At 39.7% G+C, this 20,887-nt stretch overlaps 1 protein-coding gene across 2 annotated transcripts in view; it reads right to left on the reverse strand.

Annotated features, from left to right (window-relative positions):
• The window catches only part of SLAIN2 (SLAIN motif family member 2), a 35,842-nt gene extending 16,818 nt beyond the window's left edge, over nt 1-19,024 (reverse strand). For both annotated transcript variants that reach the window (XM_075752212.1, XM_075752211.1), the window contains exons 1-5: nt 18,441-19,024; nt 8,698-8,846; nt 3,389-3,553; nt 1,817-1,978; nt 271-630 (exon numbers count right to left, since the gene is read on the reverse strand). In XM_075752212.1, coding sequence (XP_075608327.1) covers nt 271-630; nt 1,817-1,978; nt 3,389-3,553; nt 8,698-8,846; nt 18,441-18,976 — 1,372 coding nt within the window. In that variant the 5' untranslated portion in view covers nt 18,977-19,024. The remainder of the gene's footprint in view (nt 1-270; nt 631-1,816; nt 1,979-3,388; nt 3,554-8,697; nt 8,847-18,440) is intronic.
• Nucleotides 19,025-20,887: the final 1,863 nt, after the last annotated feature.

Here is a 20,887-nt window from a genome sequence, read left to right on the forward strand (position 1 = left end):
TGCCTCCCAAAGATAGAACTCGGTCACCACGAAACTCAATTACACCCAGATGGATAACATCTAAAATAAATATAAGCCTATCAACTCATCTGACTGTAAGGGTTCCCCACCAGAACTTAAAGTTTGCTTTCTTTGCTTTTTCTTCAACAACTCTGAGATTAAACCACAATGTTACACAGGCATATGGTTTTAGCACTCGCACACTGACCAAAATCCTGTACAGGAACTACACAGCTACTTGTATAATGAATTTGAAACAGAGCTTTTTACCTTCACTTTTGACATTACTAGTCTGCAAATCTGTAGGATGGCCTTGAAGCGAAAGACGAGGCTGCTGTAAACGGCTAATCATAGGTTGGGGTGACACTCTACTGTATTCTATGCTTCGAGCAGGTGATCGGGAGCGAGGTGAATTCCTTGGAGATTGTTTTGGTGAAGGCCAGGGAGAACTGCGAGGTGAGGGTGAGAACCTGTTAACAGCAGGGTGCACCGTGTGATGTGTGCCATCTTCTTCATCTTCTAAACTCTGCGCATCGAGCTCCTGATCGCTGAATGTGCCTCGCCTTGTAGAATTGCAAGAAGAACCAGAACTACGCCGAGAAGCAGTTGCTGCATACTCTTGCCGGAGGCCTGGCAACAATGGGAATATTGTTTACTTGCTTCCAGCCCACAAACGGTTCAAACCAGAGAGTGCATACAAACATCTACCCAGTGCTCAAACTTACATTTGCCTCACCTCAACTCTGTTTATTTGAGGCATTAAATTAATTCCAGGTTAGTAACAAAAAAAAAAGTTATCTACCAGCTGATAATGTCTTGAAATAAGTAGGTGAGTTCATTCCTTTTCCTACCTTTTCCTACAACAGCAATCATCAGTATAGGCGTGTTGTGTACTTACTCATCTGTCTCAGGCTGGATACTAGCAACACAGGCTACACCTTAATTTTGACATCATGTAGCATCCTATAACAATTACAGCAGCCACAATGAAATGTCTCTTGCAACATATTAACAAATATAACAAAAAAGCTATATGATAAGCTAACCCCACAGAAACTAGAGTTGTTTAAACAGTGGTCTCCAAAGTGGGGTGCATGCAACCCAGGGGGAACACAAAACAATCCACTGGGGTCAAAAAGAAAATTTTTTACTAATACTATTTTATTAGTAGTACAAGTAGTGCATGTATATAATTTAAATAAAAATATACATATATTGGGGGGTTGTGGGTTTTTTCCCCCCACTGATAGGAGTACGCAATAAAGAAGTCTGGAGACCACCCAGTTAGACAACTGAAATTACTACCACTTTCTGCAGTCTCAGAGGGACAAAAAGACAAAGCCTCAACTAAACCTGTAATAAAAGGGACACATCTACACAGGTGCTTTTACTTCACTATTCTCTGCTGTATTGACTTTACATTTTGGTGACTTAAATCATGGTTTAAGCACTGATGTCAACAACACTGGGCTACATTGGGAGGGCACATATCTCCTGAGAAGACTGGTTGCCGGCACTAGTCCAGTCTAATAACCATCCCTTCAGCATATACTATATGCTACAAATTCATACTCTTTCTAGCATTTCTTTTGTCCACTGTTCCTAAAGGACAGTTCTGCACAGCAACTTCCTTTCCTTATCCTGGATGCAGAAGTCCTTAGCCAGCCTTCTCAGGAGAACTACATTTGTACATCCATAGTAGAATCTACACCCTTTTTATCTTCCTGCTACGCAAGTGCTACTGCAGTTCTTCAATTTAAAAAAAAATAAAAAAAATCAACTGCTCCACTTCGTTTTCAGAATGGAAAATACTTACTTTCTTCCTGCATTCGTGCTAAAATTTGCACGTCTGTAACATCATTTAGCTTGTAATTAGACCCAATAGAGTCTTCATCCATCTCTGATGCACTTAATTCACTGTCCAGAGAGGACTGTGGACTTAGTGGAGGATTTCTATCTGCTGAACTTTTCAGATGACCTATAGAAAGAAAATAAAGTAACAGGATACATTAAAAAAAAAAAAAAAAGGCAAGCTGTATTTCCCTTCCTAGTAAAAGAACCACCAATCTGAAAACAAAGATTATGACTGAGACGTTGAGTCTGACACACTATTTGAAACATTTGATTGCACATCTAGGCTGAAAACATAATTTACACAAGCAGAACTTAGCTATGACCTTCTAAAAATGAGCAACTTTATAAAATTATAATGGTGGCAAAACAAATGAATGACATATAATCTGGTCTACCTGTATCAAGTTTGAACTGCTATGAAGTTTGCACAACTCTTACAGAAAGAGCAACTGTGTACCGGTTCGATTTGTGCTTTCATTCTCGTCTCTGCACACTACCTTGTAAAACATAAATTTGACTATATCTTTCTTGACCATAAGGACTGGCTGATCCAATGAATACTGAATCAGATTGGAATGCTTACAATACAGTTTATCCGAAAACACAACCTGTTCTACATACACACCTTTGCTAAACTATAACATACCAAAAAACCTTCCCGTTTAACCAGTTACATTTCATCTCTCTGTCCTGCAGGCAGATACAGCATTGCAGCACACAGTGTAGAGCAGACCTACACAGATTAAAACAAAATCTGGGTAATGGCTCTGGTGAATACTGCAGTGTAGGCTTCTCTTTACAAGTCCACCGCAAACTACATATAGTTGGGAGTGCTCATGCAACTTTTTTTCATCTTCCCTGCATGCCAGCTTGAGTTAAAGTATATATAAGCCAACATTTTGACTTCAGAGGAGAGATATGTTCCAGGCATCAATCTTTCTGATGCAAAGAAAGTGTCTATGACGCAGAATAAAGGCAGAAAACATTGCCAGAAGTTAGTGTTTACACTGATGACTGCAAAGCCTCAATGAATGCTTTAATTAACATACATGCTTCTTTGTTATTGTTCACATCTCACAGGTACTGATGGATACATTGCATACCAAATGTTTCAGTTAATAACTAATAGGGTAGTTGCAAAGACTTTACAACTACCAACACCTAACCTTTAAACACCTACTATGCAACTTACATCCCAACCAATTATGGCGCTATTATTCTAGAAGCTGCTTATGTATGTTGGGACTCCACAGAACTAGCACTACATGTTTTATTCTAGCAGCTAATATGCATCAGTGATCTTAGGGACACGGACATCCAGAGAAAACATTTTAAATGTATCTCAGGCCAGAGTCTGTAAAAAAGTCTTTCCTAAAAAAGCTTAAATACAGCCCGATACAAACATCCTACAAAAGACTGACAGGGTTTTACTATCTTTCATACTCCGGTTCTATGCAAATGTAATTTATTTGAGCACATGTTTTTGAAAGGAAGAGGAGAAAGGGAGAGACCAGACACTCACATACATACTTACCTGAGGTACCAGGAGGTATGAGCTGTTTCACAAAAGCAGATTTTACTGGTGTTGAGGAGGGAGAGTTGAAACCACTGCTGTAGGGGCTACTGGTATTTGGACTATAGGAACCTGCATAACTGACTGCACTGAAAGGGCTGCTGTACAAATTCTGTCTCTTGAGAGCTGTATGAAAGAGGAGGAAAGTGACAACCAGTGAAAAATTAATACAATACTATATATCTTCAGTGTGATTTAATTACTATACAATTCAAGTAGAATATTTCAGTCACTGGAAAGTTTTTTAACTGATTCCTTCATCTCCTAGATACAACCATACTATGGAAGGAGTGGGAGAAGAGGGCAAGACAAGATAGCAACAAATATTTTCCTTGTAAAAATCAGACCTAAGATTACTACAACCGATCTCTTCAGGATGTTCAGTGTAGGTGTTGGGAAGGAAGAACAAAGCAACTCAAAAGACAGTAGTAGCTGAGTTATAGTAACATACATCCTATGCACAATTACATATAAACCAGAGCACATCATGAAGTCTAGTTCTCCAGAATTCACAGACCTGTCTAGATCACACAGTATTTCAACAGTAACCCCAAGACTGGCACCACAGAACTAAGCAATACCACCTACAAAATTCCCCAAAGCATATGTTAAAATCAAAAACCATGAAGCATGGCAAATGCTTCCATTCATATATCTGGGTACCGTGAGCCTACTGGGCACAATAAAGCAAACTGACTGTAAGATTATTCCTTTCTGCATACCTGCTGTTCTAATGCTTTGGAATTTTTATGTCCATGAGCTTCAACACCATATACAATGTAAGAACTAAAACTGGGCACTTTCCTCTGCTATTTAATGTAAATATTTCAATGCCAAAGTATTTTCAGATTAATTTTAACCACTCGCGAATATTTTCAGTATGATACTGCAATTCTCCTAGTTGCCAGGTGTATGATTCATATAGTTACTTAAATGACTACTGATAGAAAATGGAACTTCAATGGGGGAAGTGGCAACTAAAGGAAATTTGGTCATTTTTGGTAAAATCCGTTCCTTTATTGCTGAAAGTATTTTAAGCCAAACAGAATCGTATTTTAACAAAGAACAAATTAAATTGCAAAACTTTAAACTGAAAACTAGAGATCTAAATTTTAAGACATAAATCTAGATTAGATTAAGTTGCAGCTCATCTAGCTGCTAGAAACTAAACTCTCTAAGGCATGACAATACTGAAACTATGCATATATATTGTAAACTGACAATAATAGACCTAGCAAATGTATGGCAATACACTCAAGCAGTTCTAAAACACAAACAAAACCAAACAAAATCCACAAAACAAAAAGGCAGAAATTAAACTATTTGAAGACTAGTGTGTAACATTTCTGCTACTGAAAAAGGGTGGAGTAATAATTCAGCTACTGATAGTGGTGGACAAAAAAAAAAAAAGAATTGAACTGTATTCTGCTGTGCCAGACAATTTGACATTAATTTTTTTACTAAAAATCCTTTTATTCAGTGTAAGATTTTTTTTTGACATTGCAAAAAGTCAAAAGAGACTACAGTTACACGAAATGCTGCTTTCAGCAGTAAAGTCTGCTTCAGCTCCTCCTCCCACCCCACTTTGCTCTTAATCACTACCTCCTAGTTGTACAGTACAAGCATTAGTGGGGCTGCACTATTACCCAGCCTACAAAAGTGGATTTAGTTAAAAACCATCTAGAGTATTTTAACTGATTGCATTAGTGAATTAGTTTTTAGTAGCGTCCAAAAAAACCATATCATCCAACCAAATGGATGGCAGAATGCAGGACAGAAGCGGAACCAGCAGAAATTAAAGTTGACTTTGCAGCAGATTCCTTAAATTGCATCTCAGGTAAAGATCCTCTCTGGAGTCCAAATCAGTTAATATTACTAGTGTTTTAATTAGAGTGAAAAGGCAGTTATAGACAGAGGATGGAAAGTTTATATTCCAGCTTTCACTGCAAGTCTTAAATGATATGCACTAATTCCAGCAATTCGTGAATTCAATGAATTCTAACAAGTATTCTTGAGGTACTTCCAGTTTATTTGAGAGTGTCAGAAGGGCAATCTCCACTTTATTACAAAGCTCAGTTAACAAACCCAGTAATTACAAGCCAGTTGTATTCTGGTTGACTCTGATGAGAACTCCTTTGATAGCAGGTTCTTCTGGCACGCATATAGGATCATCTATTCCAACTGAATCTTTGTTCTCATGCAAAAAAAAATTTACTTTTCATCTCTTGCTAAAAATGACAGTAAAAAAACCCTAAAATGTAAGCCTGCACAACAGTCTTTTATTTTGTACTTATTACACCGACAACTATTTTAAACACGAATTAGAAAACAATTGTGCTACTTTGTACTAATTTGTACTCTTTGTACATATCCATAATGACAGAAAATATTTGATCATATACAGATTTCCTGAGATGAAAGCAAGCATACTTTTGTTACATATAAAAAGTATGCTCTGATACATGATGAAACTTTATATGGTATGGCAGTTTTATGCTAGCTAATGTGAACTTCTATCTTTCAGCATTCTATTTTTCCCCCAGAAAAAAGCTGGATTCAAGCCATTTTTCTGGTCTAGAATTCCTAAAGTTTTTCCAACGGGGATTTCTGTAACTTAGGAAGACATTACTATTTTTACAACAACTAGAGATATGGTCTTTATTAGGAGTGTATATATTAGTAAGAGAACTAATTTTAACATTAAAATGATACTATATTAGATGAAACATTAGCTTATAAAAGATTACACATTAGCTTTCAAAACACTAGGGGGAAGGTTAATTATCAACATTTTTATTTTAATGTAATTTTTTCTTTTATAACATTCAGAAACAGTATGCAGCATCTAATTTATTTTGGTCAACATTTGGTTAAATTGGTCTTCAATCTCTCTTTTACTCTAGAAAATAGGAATAGAAAAACGTGAGTGGAGAAAACTCATGCTTAGGTGGTTTAGTAGATCTGCTATGTGAATCAGGTTCAATTTTTCCAAATGTAGAGATCTGATAATTATTTTTGTTATGATTAAGCAACAAATTTATTCTAGCAGTCCCAGTAGTAATTCAAACCAATCATTAGCAAAGTCTATCACTGAGACTAAAGCTAGCTAAATAACAGTTGGTTTTGAACAAGCTAAATGCTTAACTGAAAAGTCAAACTCACTCACCATGGAAAATATCACAGTTCTTTTACACATACAGCCTTACACTTCTATACTGATCATGTGTTTGATTTAAATACTTAAGTAAAAATGCTGCCTCAGTAAAAATTGCAATATGACCTAAGTTACTCTGTTCTAATCCTGTGCAACTGTGTCTTAAGAAAGCATCTCTTCCAGAAATTCTTCCTCCTAGCATTTCTCTGTTCCTGCAGTTGCTTTCTTGATTTTAAACCACCACATGGCAGAAGTCATGGTTTCCAGCCAACATGAAACGCACTCTCGCACTTTTCACCAGGGACTTGAGGCATGGCTAAGTCTTGCACTGGAGGTCTTTGCACTGGAACCTACCTAAGATTCCCTCTAATCTGAACATGCTTCCGACACTAAGCAGGACTCACTCTGCAATTGTAAATCTGAACTAACCAGCGAGAAGGCAATGTGTACCTTCTGTTCTCAGCAACTGCTCACAGTAACACGCAGCTGAAAGCCGCTCTTCCCTCCTGTATCATCTCACAATGGAAAAGATTAAGAAAGAGGAAAATGTGGAATACAAGAGTGCATTTAAGAATGAGAAACAGCAAAAATAGATTAGAAAGACATAACAGGAACTGACAAAAAGAAAATACTCAAGGCAAAAGAAACATCAACAAGGATTCAGGAGAGAAAGTACAGTAGTATGAAAAGCCTTATCCATAGAAACTGGAACTGAAATTAATCTGAACCAGTAACTAGTAATAGGTTAAGTGATGGGTCCATGAGGTACAAGTACTATGTAAAATAAAAGTCACAAGATATTCCAGAAGTTGTGGGGTAGGAAACATACACAAGGTTACAAGCAGCACTACTTGTCTCCTCCAGCGGAGCTTCCTCCCACCCTATATCTGCAAGTAGGCTGACTGCTCTAAAGGACAATTTTCACTTTTTGTTACAAATTATTTTTTCCACACAATCTGTTCCAACCAGCAGTATTAGTGTCCATCTCTTCTACCGCTAATATTTTCCCCTATTATTACTATAGATGAGTTGCAGTATTCTTGCAAGTATCACTGCCAGAGGTAGATTCTCAGGTTTACAAAAAAAAAAAAAAAAGGGGTAAAGTTGCCTAGACACTTTATTTGAATGATCAAACTTTCAAGTTTGTCTATTTGTAGGAAAGCTTCCTGCTACTCTGCTTCAACTATGACTGGATCTTTAGGGATACCCTACGGCTAACAGATTTTGTGATACTTCTGGAAGACTTCTACTCAGTTCTGGGAAAATGTTAAACCATGAACAGAATCATTGATGCTTAACTGCTATCCAGTCCTAAATACTCAGTAGTATTCAAACTCGCAAACTTGTATCATTGTTCATAAATCCCTGTGATCCGGGTACTTTTCATCATTTAGAATTTCAATCTTTGCCTGTAGCAAGCTATGTATCATGGTAAGTGTTCAGGAAAATTGCATAGACATTCATCAAGGCAGCATACACAAAGCACAAGAAGTAAGGAAAGATCAAAGGTGACTCATACAGAGGTCACTTTCACCGTTATGCCCACAATTTTTATAAGAATAAGAAATGGACTTAAGAATCATGAACTCTGGATTTTTTTTTTTTTTTAAATCTGCGACAAGATCTTCAGTTACTGGGAATGGGAGGAAAAGAAATCAATATTACCTCCCCAAAGTATTCAAGAACTTCAGCCTTCATTTCCTTAGATGAAATAAAATAGCTCATCTAGCAGAAAACTAAGTTCCATGTTAACGTACTGACAAGGACCTAATAATTATGATAGTTTAATACAGGCTTCTATTATTTTAAAATAAGACAAGAGAACCTCCAAGTTAAGGACATAGTTACAATTTGGTCAGAAGTTTTCAGGAAAAAACAATCTGGGTAGCATAAAACTCTGAAATCATTACTCATGGTCTAATGCTTCCTTTCGTTTTATTCCTACAGTCCAGAAAATGAGTAGAACGAATTACTGATTGCAAACCATAATGAAAACTTTATACAGAAGTAACAGTTGTGTGAGAAGAGGGTGAGATCCAGCAATCTATTGGCTAATTCTGACTCCGTTTCAAAATAAGCATGTACAACCCTGTGGTGTTAGCATGCAGGAACTCACCTGACATTGTCTGTTCCAGTCTGTGGATCAGTGACTTTTTAGCACATTCAATGTCAGGACTTGGGTAATCCAACACCTGCCTGCACCAAACTAAGGGACTGACACATTTTTGCACTGGTGTCAGTTTCTTCTTTGGGGATGTATATAACCTGAAAAGGAGAAAAAAAATTTCTATGAAGACAGATAAAACAAGCATAAGATCAGGCATGTAACAATATACCACATACTATGCTATTTGCATTTTTATACCATAGCTACGCTACAATCTCAAAATATAAAGAATTCACAAGTTTTATGTTTAAATTAACTGTTTTGGATACAATATAATGCTGATAACATACGCCTACCCAAAGACTTCTGCCAAGAAGCAACGCCTATATTGCTATACTGGGATATGCTGACTTAAATGCCAGAAACATACATGTCTTCACTTTTTGGAAACATCAGATATACGGACAATTTCACTATGTCACATAAAGGTACAAGTTGGGATTAATCTTTTCAGATTTAAGTAACATTCACCTGAAAGAAGGCAACAAAGCACTATGGAATATATGCAACTGTTGTTTTCCTAAACACAAAGATGCAGCAAGTAATAGACAAGGAACAGTGCTGAAGTGCACAGAACACATCTACTATTTCAGTACTCTTGAACAATAAACATTTTATTTTTACTTATAATTTGTATCCTAGCACATGATCCTTTAGTTTTCCTTTGAACATAGAACAAAGGGACTATCTCTGTCCTAAGGGGTATACAGTCAAGCATTAAAAGCAAGGAACAAGAGATAATGCACACAGAGTAGAGAGAAACAATGAGACCATATTGTTCTTCGGGACATGCTGAGGCCTTTGCCAGTCAGCACCTCCATTCATTTATTTTAACATCAGCATTCCATGACTGAAGAAAGAAGTATTCCAGTTCAAGGGCTCTAGACATTTAGTTTAAAATTTCTCTTCCCTCAACAGATTAAATGAAGTCATAACCAAATACACACTCAAAATAGGGATATTTAAGCCTTATCTTTGGTCTAGAACCAAACTTGAAAACGTGCTTCAGTAAAAGGCAACAGTGAAGTGCAAGATCTACAGCTCTAACTAGAGCTTATGCATATGCAGAAATGGTTAAAGGAGTGTTTCTTCTAGGAGTAATGATAGACTTCATACTCCAAGCGAATATGGAACTTGGGAACATTTGACAGCCTAATCAGACATGTTTCCATACAAAACAGACAGCAAAAGTTCTTGTTTCCTTTACACCAAAGACATCAACAACACAGAAGTTACTTCCCACAGCTCTATTAAGAGATTATTAACTGATCCCTCCTCTGTAATTCTAGAACTTGAACTCAGTTTGTTTTATAAACAGCTTTAAAAGATTCTTTTTTTAAATTACTATCCTTAAGGTCACTTCTTACAAAAGCTTCCCAAGAAGCATGCTTATAAAACCACCATGAATCTCTCACCCAAAATACTGATCACTTTGTTTACACCATGCTCTGAAACACTCTTCCCTTATAAACACTGAAATTAAAAAGCTACAGTTGCAAATGCAGGAGAAAGGATTTTTATTAGCGGCCAGGTTTTCAAACAAAAATGAAGCTATTTGTAACAATGCAAATAGCCACTGCCACATACTATAGTCCACATGGCTTATGCTCTGGCCAGTATCATGCTGATGGTTAAAATTGATTTTGAAGGAATCCTTACAACCTTCAGGAGCACTCTGCCCATGAGAAAAGCTAAGAGCCCATCACACATTTATAGCCCTGAAGATCCTTGGAAAGTACAAGAATCACTCAATGTTTACAGTTCTATGTAAACAATTACATAAATTGCTGTACTCTCTGTAATTATCTGCATATAGTTAAAAGCAATGTTTAACATTTACTAGCTAACACTTTGAATTTACTGTCTTTTTAGCATTTATTTGCCTGTACTTTTTTCTATCCTAAAGTATGCTTACACAATTTCTATCCTAAAGTACATTTACACAATACAAAGATGTGTCAAATGCAACAAAGTCAACTTTTGTGCTGTACAGGCCAGACTCACTGCTAGCTCTCTGGATAGCTGACATGCCTTGCTGTGTTTGAGACGTTCCGTGCACATTTGAAGTGTTTACAGTAACACCCAGTATAATGGGCAAGAAATTAAAGTGTATGTCCTCTTTGAAAGACACTTGGTAATTTAAGTTCCAACGTATTCTTTTCTGCAGTTTCCAGCTGTTGCATTTAAATAGTTTATTTACTGAAGCAACCCAGGCTCATGCAGCTTCCACTTTTCCACCTCCCTTCCTAAACACACATATATTGCAGATTCTCCTACCCATTTCCAAACAACTGTTTTTCCTTTAACTGCCTTTGTTTCACACCTTACATTTCAAGAAGAAATAGAACTTTAGAATACACGCATTTCATGCAACTCCACTACCTCATGACAAACACATCTGCATCAATGCAGTACACAACGACTCTTTCAGGACAGTTTCTTGCAGCTCATACACCTATGAAATCTCATTATTATAAAACAGTGATCTTAATTCTCCATCTGACAAAGAACAGCCAATCTCAAGTTTTGAAACTGATGTAATTCTGTTTGCTTTGCCCTATTTGGATTAAAAAAAGGCCAAGGGCAAGGCTAAAGATTGGAGTGATGCTTCTACTGCCTCTTCCTCTCCTCCCAACAGGAGGAAGGGAAAAAGAACAGAAAGGAGACTATGAAGAGTGTACAAATAACTTCATGCAGCTAAGCAATCATCTTTGTCAAACCACTGTTCGACCCAAAAGATACAGGTCCTCCTTAGCTGAAGGGCGTTCCAGAAAAGATTCGTTCGCATTTCTACCTGTTAACGTATTCTCCAGCAATGCAACAGCACTGACTGGCAACATGGCAACTTCAGGATTGAAGATTACCAGTATGACTTCATACATCTCTGAACTCTACTAAATCACTTTCTCAAAACAGGAAGTTGAAAATGATTGAGGAAACTGACAGCTTACAGTTACCACCCATACAACACGTTAACACACCAGAAAACTGCATTCCAGTTTCTCCATAAGAGAGTAAAGGCTATAATTCAGTGACACAAGGTCAAGTAAAAGAAAGCAGGATATAAAAAGAAGCCCAGGAGCTTTGGTGTATTTTGAAACATTAAGAAGCCCAGACACTATGATTCTGCTGCACACAGTAATATTCCCTTCCTTCAGCTGTCACTAGTCAACTATGCCACAGCAGCGCCAATCTGAAGTTTAAAGCGGCCAGGGGCTCTACTGATTAGTTCCAGGAAGATGTAGCACAAAAAGGGCAGAGCTTTTGCAGAAAGACTACTGTCACTACAAGCTCATATGATATTGTCAGCCAAATGGGGCAAGCTGTAGCGTGCTGTGCTAGGACACAGAGGAGTCAGAAAAGGCTTGAAGAAAGAGGACACAACATTGAGGTAGGAATGGAATATCTGCATAGGGATTACCTCACCTGAGGAACACCTCCCAGTGCATTAAAATACAAGAGGCTAATTGCCACAGGCATGAAATCAGAAGCCAAGATTCTAATCAGGAAGAGTCTTTTTGTACCAGAATCCTTCTACTGCTCCAGTACAAGAGTGGAAGGAAAAAACATGCAGACAAACATGAAGTCACGGATCCGAATTAGAAAGAAGATGGCAAGTGGAAGGAACTTGAGTTAAAGCTTGTTTATTTTAGCCACATTCACTTTAAGGGAAAACTGGCAGGTACAAGAGGCACAATGAATGAAATAAGAGAGCAGACAAAACATTGCAGACAAAAGCAGAATGGAGAAAGCAACTTGAAGAGATGAGAAGAAAAAAAAAAAGAAATCTAAGAGCAGATCATTAAGATCCCTAAAATACAGGGGGGAAATCCCAAAAGGAAAAGCTACTAAAAATAAACACATCAGAAGACAATAATACTGGACAGTCTTGGAAATTGACACTGTGTTCTAAATTGTCTATCTGAACTCTTTTAGATCTAAAACTTTCAGGAAATTCTATTTGGAGCAATTTAAATAAATTAAAATTTAAAACAGATTTTGAATAAACAGCTACAGGAACAGATCTGAAGAGAATCTCTGGATGTAAAGAAAAAAATAATCCAAAACCTAAGTGACATCCCTGCACATATCTGGCTCACAGATTTCTTCTTTACTCCTCCCCTACCCCCGCAAAGTTCCTATCCTGCAGTTGTAACTGACTGAGACACTTTGTTCAGCCTGTAATTGCTAATTTGTTGGTGTACTTAACTGAATACTTCTGAGAGATACATGAGTTACAGCAAACTTCAGGTCTCAAAAATAAGGATATGAATACTACAAAAGTGCTTTGACAATCTCATTCATATTAAAGTGGCACATCTCAACTACATGATGCCATTTTCAAGTAGAATTGAGATTATTCAGAGAGATTGCAAAGTGCAATTGGGAACACAACTACCTTCTTGTCACCAACAATTAAAGATAGTTAGCTGTGCCCTGGCTAGTTACTAGAAATTATAGCTATTATTCATTTCCTCATCTCAAAAGAACATGTTGCTGTCTGAAAGAGATGCTGTAGAATGGGAAAAGGGGCCTTCAAAAGCTTGCAGGACTCCTGTAACACCATCATATAGCTTCCCCAGAACTGACACACACACACTACACAACTGTCCACTGTCTGAGAAGCTTTTCAGAAGCAATTTGTTAGAGCATATATGCTATAATGAGGTACCGGTGACACTTACATGGAATAGAGAAAAGTTGAGAAGTTCTGTGTCCTATTAAATGTGTTACAAAACTTAAGTCTGCTTAAACACTAAGCTTGAGAGCTCTACCAACACCTACAAAAAGTAGAAGTGTGAATCACGCCTAAACAAGACATGATTAGGAGGTAAATTTCAGGAATACCATTAGGACAATGAAGGAAATTTGTATTGAACCTTTCATAATATCAAAAATGTTTAAAAGCCATTAAATATCACACAAGAAGTTAGAAAAAGTTCTTCCTACAGTCCTCGAACATCTGTTTCACAACAAACATAGATATCTCAAAGTCTTTAGTCAAATGGAATATTATTTGATATTACACCAGTTGTTTCACTTGACAAACTGGTAACTTCCCTAATCCTTAGTTCTCTCACATGCTTCTTTTCAAGTCATCTTCCTAGTTTGAGAAGCCATTATCTGAATTTGGTTAAAAAAATCCCTGACTTTAAATCAGATTGACATTTAATGTGCCACAAAATGAAAAGTATCAATTTCTCTTTTACTTAGGTCACAGGGCAGGAATTGATCAGAACCTGTCCAGTTTCCAAGAGGCCTAAACCACACTCATACAATGTCATATTAGCAGTTGAAGAGGAAATGCTGCAATGTAATTTCAGCAACTGGAGATCATTCAGGTGCAGTTCTATCCTAAAATCCTCACCCTACACTTGACTAGCTTGCTATGGCAAACTTCAGGATTCCAAAACAAAGTTAGTGCTCAAGGGACATCAAGCAATATGTGCTGAAAGACAATCATTATAGGTGACAATCACGTTTTCATCCTCTGTATCTCAAAACAGCCACTTAGCCAACTAACTGGAACGGATGACTAGAATGGAAATGTAGACTATTAAAAATAGGTGCCAATTTAATAGAAATAGCTGCTGAATGAGAATGTGTATAATAGTAAAAGTACTTGCTTTCCATTTTAACTAAACAGGATACCAAACCAATATGAAGTCTTCAAAAACACTAAAAATATTACTTTGAACTATTAATATAAACGACCCACCAGTAATTTCACTTTAAACACACAGCAACCGCCTTTAGTTTGTAAATTAAGTCAGTCAGCTGTTAGCTATTTCAGCCCTACCAAAGAGACTTTAGATTGCAGTGACATGAAAACATTGCTAAGTGCTAGGCTAGCTTTTAGAGCACTATGATTTAAAGAGGACACAACTGTTCCGAAGTTTGCCGAGCAATTATAGGTACAAAACCAATACACAGCAAGCTCTATACGCTTTCATGCACATACTGCATACACATTTTGAAGAAAGAGCACTGTATGTTTTCCTCACATTTAAAAGAAAGCTCCTCAGAAAGTTTAGGTAAGTGACTGCACAACAAGTTACCACAAAGCAAGTTACAGTGGATTCACAGCACAAACTAATCTACAGTAATTGCCCACGTGTGCAAACTTATCCTGCAATAAACTTGAGACAGCTCGCTTATTTTAAAAGAAGCTTAGCGAGCCACTCGCATACTGTTACCGAGTTGTCTTGCATGTGCCACACATCCACACCCAACCTTACCCAGCAAGTCAGGCAAGGCGCTGTATGTATACCTCATCCTGCCTCTCTGAAGATTTCTCCACTCTGGTCCCCCTTCCTGCCCTTTTGTCTTTTTAATTAATTAAAAAAGACCTGTTCAGATTGAAATTTGAAAAAAAATAAATTTGATCCTATCTGGTTCAAGAACAAATAGGAACACCCATAGAATAGATTACCAAAGTCACTGGTAACTTCTTGAGGAAGTAATTAGCAGGCATAAAGCAAAATCTCCATGGGAGTAGGTACAGCTCAGTACTGTGCACATGTGCATATGTGCCTACTTGCAATTTCAGTACCCTATTAGGAAGAAAGTTTCAGCATATTAAATAGCATTCAGAAGCATATGACCAAGAAAGTCAATCTAAATTCACTGAAATATTTTCAGTAATTTACCATATGATTTGAGGATTGTCTCATGTGCTGAACTGTTTAAAACCTAAAACATATCTGGTTTTAACTAACCATAGTGAAGAAAAACAAACAAGCAAAAACATAAACAGTCTCAAAGTTCACTAATATTATAATGCTGTTTAATAGCTAAAGCAGCAGCAGCAAGTTCTTTTCACTTGTTAGTAATTTAGGCTTGTTCTACCTTCTCCTTTCATTTCTCACTTTACACTTTTGTCCTCTGTAGACTTATCTAAAAGCATTTAAAGAATTAAAACTTAAAAATGAGCCGATCAACTCCAAAATGTAGATTTAAAAAACCACATGTCACATTCCATTATCAATTTCAGTCACAGTATCAACTGTTCCATCTTAAATTCATAGCCAAACTTCACAGGCACTAATTTCATGTGAACATTAAATGTAAAAGAATGTAATTTTAGCAGTGAAGAAAACTATTTCTTCTGCCATTACAAGTCTGCAGACAATTTCATAATGGGGTATATGAATGCACAGACTGAAAAAATACCCATATTATACCAAGCAGAGAGAAGAAGAGAGACAGCCAGCACCCTGCATCATCTATTATCTCCCACACCAAGGTCCTTCTGAAATCAAAAGTAAAGACAAATCTAAGCTTCACTATGTAGACAACCAAAATAGGCAAGATGAATCAATTTCTTATGCACAAACTGTGATTTAAATTTACCTTGTTTCCACATGAGGTTTCCTCAGCTGGTAAGTGGTCTTTGATTTCTACAGTGGTATAATCCCACAGTTTAAACAGGATTTTGGGTTGAGCAGTAGTGATCCAAATCCATTTGAATGTGAAAGAGTTCACATGAGATTTAGGTTTCATAGAGTACATTCACCCTTTCAGTTAATTCAAATACTTTTTGAGTGACCTTGCATAACTGAGGCCTTAAGAATGGGATCTTTATGAAACAGTTTAAGAGAAATCCACTTATATAATCACTGCTATTTTCACAGGTTTGTTTCTTTTTGATTGCTTCATGAGCCCTCTGAAAATTTCCAATTTCATTTACAGCAACAATCTCCATTCATCAAATGTAGAAATACAAATTATCCTACCTCCATAAGCAAAAAATGGGTTTAGAGTATTTAGTGCCTCACCAGTTGAATTAAATGGTGTTCAGAAACTCCAGGAGTTTGATTTCCATTTTTATAGAGCAATTTGGAGAAAAAAATCATCAATCTAGCCACTTTAAGTGCATATTAAACTATAGCACGCAAAGACAAAGTTCTTTAATTACATAGCCATATTTCTTGATATGTATAACAGTAAGTTTTAAGAATGGCTCTTTTCTAGTTGCATGCTTTTGTGTCTCATTGTCCCATGTCTGACATTGAAAATTAGTATTACAGTTGTAAAAATATTAGGAAAGGAATCAAGACATGTAACAGACTGCATTTAAGTTTTGTTGTCTTTTGAGGACTAGAACTTGCACAGAAACATGATTGAAGCCACAATAACAGGCAGTGTATGTGATGTGCCAACCACCTGACATCAGCATAAGCAGTGCTCAGTGAACTATGCTGCCTGCCCAGGAGTGTCCAGAACGGCATAAACAAAAACATGCAGCACTTATGCTGTCACTGTCACCGTATGCTCTGTTGTGACATTAACTTTCACCAAAGAGATGCATTATGTTGCCCATGATTTAGGATTTATATATAAAGTGATTAACATCTATTGTCACTAGAATTCATGACGTTCACAAGTTTGGCTTTCCCACTCCAAACTTACTGTGCAAATTTAGTATATTCTATTTCCCTCACGTGCTATAAGCCAGTAAATTACAAGGCATAAGCTGAGAAATAAGAGTAGCTGCCTTGCACAGACTCATCATCTGGAAGATGATGCCTTGTGTTAATTTAGTAAGCTTCTGTTGGATGAGAATAAACTTATGCTCTCATACTTCTCCAGTGGATCAGGCTGGATGTCAGGCAAATGACTTCTCCAAAGAAGCACACACACTGTCTCCTCCCTGAGCAACTAAAACATTGCTCATGCATGGAATCATTCCAGCATTTTCAAAGGTGTTTCTAATTGTGAAAGACATTTTTGTTTGTTTGTTTTTTAAATTTGTCTGCGTGTTCACTCCAGAAAGAGACCTTTGTAGATGAACCTACAACCAGTTCTGACCCAAGTCAGACTACTTTTGTTACGCTTTTCCTCCCTGTACATGCTTCCCTTGTGTTTCTCCTCACTGTTTCTCCTGCAGCTCTAACACTGCTACTCTACTAGTGTCATAGGAAACTTCAAAAAAAGACAGCTGGAGAACAGCATGATGTTAACAGAGATCAAACCTTCTTGATTCTTAGTAGAAGCTCATCCAAGTGTAATAAAGACAAGGTGAACACCTGCAGGTATTTCTGCTGGAGCAGCAAGATAAGCAATCCATTTAAAAAGAGAAGAACCACCTATAGTAAACCGTGGACCTACATTGTTAACAATAAATGAAAACACCTAAGGACAACTACTCCTTAGGAAAAGAAGGAGTATGTTACATTTGCTGCCTTCACAGCTGAAAGCAACCAAGCCTTAAAGTAGTATAACAGTACCTGTGGGCTAATTCTGCACTACCCCAGAAATTTTCCACAAGTTTCTCAATGCCTCCACACCTTCCGAATTTGTGAAAATACTGACTACTGATTTTGCGGCGGGACTGGAGCCTGCTCCCGTCTCCAGGTGACCCGAAGTAATACTCTCACTGCGGCCGAACAAAAGCAGAGCTGCAGGCCTCCAGGGAGGTGCGGTGTGATGTACAGAAACGAAAACACCCTTCCCCTGCAGGCTTCAGTACATCTTGGAGAGCTAATCCCCTCATCCAGCCCCAGAGGGCGAGGCTGCCTCCATACACAAAGCCCCGCGACCACCTCCGACACCAGGGCACGTCTGGAAACGGCCTCTTCCTCCCGGTGACGGCGAGGTAAGGGGAGGACGGTGCCTTCCTCGCCTCTGGGCGGCGGGTGACGGCGGAGACGGGCGCCCCCACCCCATTCCCACCCCGGCCGCCTCCTCACCAGCCGGTCTCGTCCTCCTCGCAGCCGGCCAACCGCTCCAGCTCCTCCGGCCTAAGAAGCGCCGCGTCGTCCAGGAGACTGTTGCCCTCCTCGCCGGCCGCGCCGCCACCGGCTTCTTCGGGGGGCGGCCGCCGGGCGGCGGCCCTGGGGCTCAGGCAGCGGCCGTCGGGCGGGGAGACGGCGGGGGGCGACGGGGAGGGCCCGCCGCCCAGGAGGCGCTTGGGGCTGGCGGGGGCGGCGGGCAGGGCGCCGTGGCGGCTGCGGAGCTGCTCGTTCTGCTTCTCCAGCTTCTTCACCAGCTCCTGCAGCTTCCGCACCTCCGCGTCCGCGTTCACGCCCGAGCCGACGTCCTCCATGGCGCCCGCCGGCAGAGGGACGGCTGCGCGGGGAAGGGCGGCCGCGCCGCCCCGTCTACATGGCCGGGCGTCCCGCGGCGGGGGAGGGCTGTGGCGGGGCGGGGCGGGCCGCGGGCGCTGCTGCCGCCACCGCCTCCTCAGCGGCGCCGGCAGCTGGTGAGGGGGGTAGAGAGCGCGCATCCGGCCTCCGCCGCCATCTTACCACTTCCCCTGTCCCGTCCCACCGCCCTGACGTCATGTGCGTAACCCGGGAGCGTCACCACCCGCGCTGGCTTGTCCCTCTGTTGGGGTGGGGTGACGTTGCCGGGGGTGGGGTTTCTTGCGGCGATTGAGGGTGTGGAGGCGGTCGCTCGTTCTGGAGTGCTGCTGCTGCTGCCGGTCGCCTCTTCCCGGTTCTGTCAGGGGAAGGCCCTGCCTCACCGCCGCCTGGCGCCCTGTGAGGGACTTCCCCGGAAGCCTCGCTCCTGAGGGAACGGCTTGGCCGCCCGGCCCGGCCCGGCCCATCTCTTGGGGGCCGCAGGTCCCACCCAGGAGTTGTATGCGAAGTCCCGGATAAGCTTCCCAAATGCTCGAGTCCTGTAAAGGACACGAGGTGTGCCCGTGGTCCGAGGCCCTGGCCTGTCCGTGACAGGCATGTGAACCATTCCCTGGATATCACTTGAGCCTTTTGTGTTGTATACATATATATCCATATAAAAAGTGTCATGAAATTGTCATCTACAACAAGGCTCTCACACCTTTAGGTTTAAAGAATTAGTGGGACTTAGGGGTTTGTGTCTCCAAACTTCATCTGTGGCATCGTGGGGATTCTCTGCCCCCCTCCCCCATGCCACTGTCAGTCAATGCCCTTAGTGCCGTCCTGCACAATTTTTGTCCTCTTCCCAAGCTCCATCTACTCCAACAGCTTCATTCTGGAGCCTGCAGGTGGGCTGGAGGAGGACGAGTCTGCAGGGGATGACACCGCAGATGAGCAGCATTTACCAGGCTCGGGGAGCGAATAAGGGAAACGAGGCTGAGGTGCTCAGACCGGTGGGGTGCGCTGAGGAGGTGCGACGCTTCGGGGCAGTAAATGCCACACGGTCATGTTTGGGTTGTGTTAGGTATGGTGCATGGACTGCTGGGGTGTTGAGGCTGCCAGACACAACTCAACAGCAGCCTTATGTATGGGGACAAGAATGCGGTCACTTCCTTGCCTTATGCAATCCCCTCGTATGTTCAAAGATTACATTGTCTTTTTATGTACAGCATTGTTTGAGAGTTTATGCTGGTGTGGTTATCCACTGTTACTGTTAAGTCCTCGCCAGAATACAGGCCTTTGATCCATAAATACAATTTATATCCTTGTTTCGTCCAAACCAATATTACCTTAAGTATTTAACTGTATTAAAATACTTCTGGCCTGGTATCTTTTAATAAAGCGATTTAGATTACTTTTATGGTAATCTGTCTTCATTACCTGCTTGCAAAACAAACTTTTTATCAGCAGCAAACTTTATCACAGATTTTGTGTAATTATCACAACTATAAAACTATTAAACAGTTTTGGCCCATGAGCTGAGACCTTTGGGACTCTGCTCATTGATACCATGTTAATAACCATCAATGGCAACCCTTGGAGACTGGTTTGTAAACCAGTTTGTAAATCCAGCTCATTCTCTGTTAAATCTGTATCATTTGATATCAAGTCAAGGTACCAAGTACTTTAAGAGAATCCAGATACATTCTGTGAGCACAGTTACTGTATTGACAGGATTTACAGTCCTCCAAAAGGCAAGAAAAACAACAAAAAGGTTTTTGACAGTAAGGATTTTCTGACACACACTTTCAGTGGCACTGTTGATAATTCAGTGGTTAGTAGGTGTAATAGTGGTCTTAACCGATGCAGGGAAGTTTATTCCAACTTAGAATATTTATAGCAGGACCACACGATGTAGCTTCCTTATTCTTCTTTAACTATCCTCAGTCCAAATGTCAGTGTCACGATAAACCTTCAGTCACTTGCACTAATCATGCTTTTATAATAGGAATAGGAGGAGTTCAGTCCTTTCTATCCTGCAGCTACTGGGATCATGATGGGGCTGGTGGCTGGGG

Source organism: Balearica regulorum, chromosome 4, assembly GCF_011004875.1.
Source record: "Balearica regulorum gibbericeps isolate bBalReg1 chromosome 4, bBalReg1.pri, whole genome shotgun sequence".
NCBI lineage: Eukaryota > Metazoa > Chordata > Aves > Gruiformes > Gruidae > Balearica > Balearica regulorum.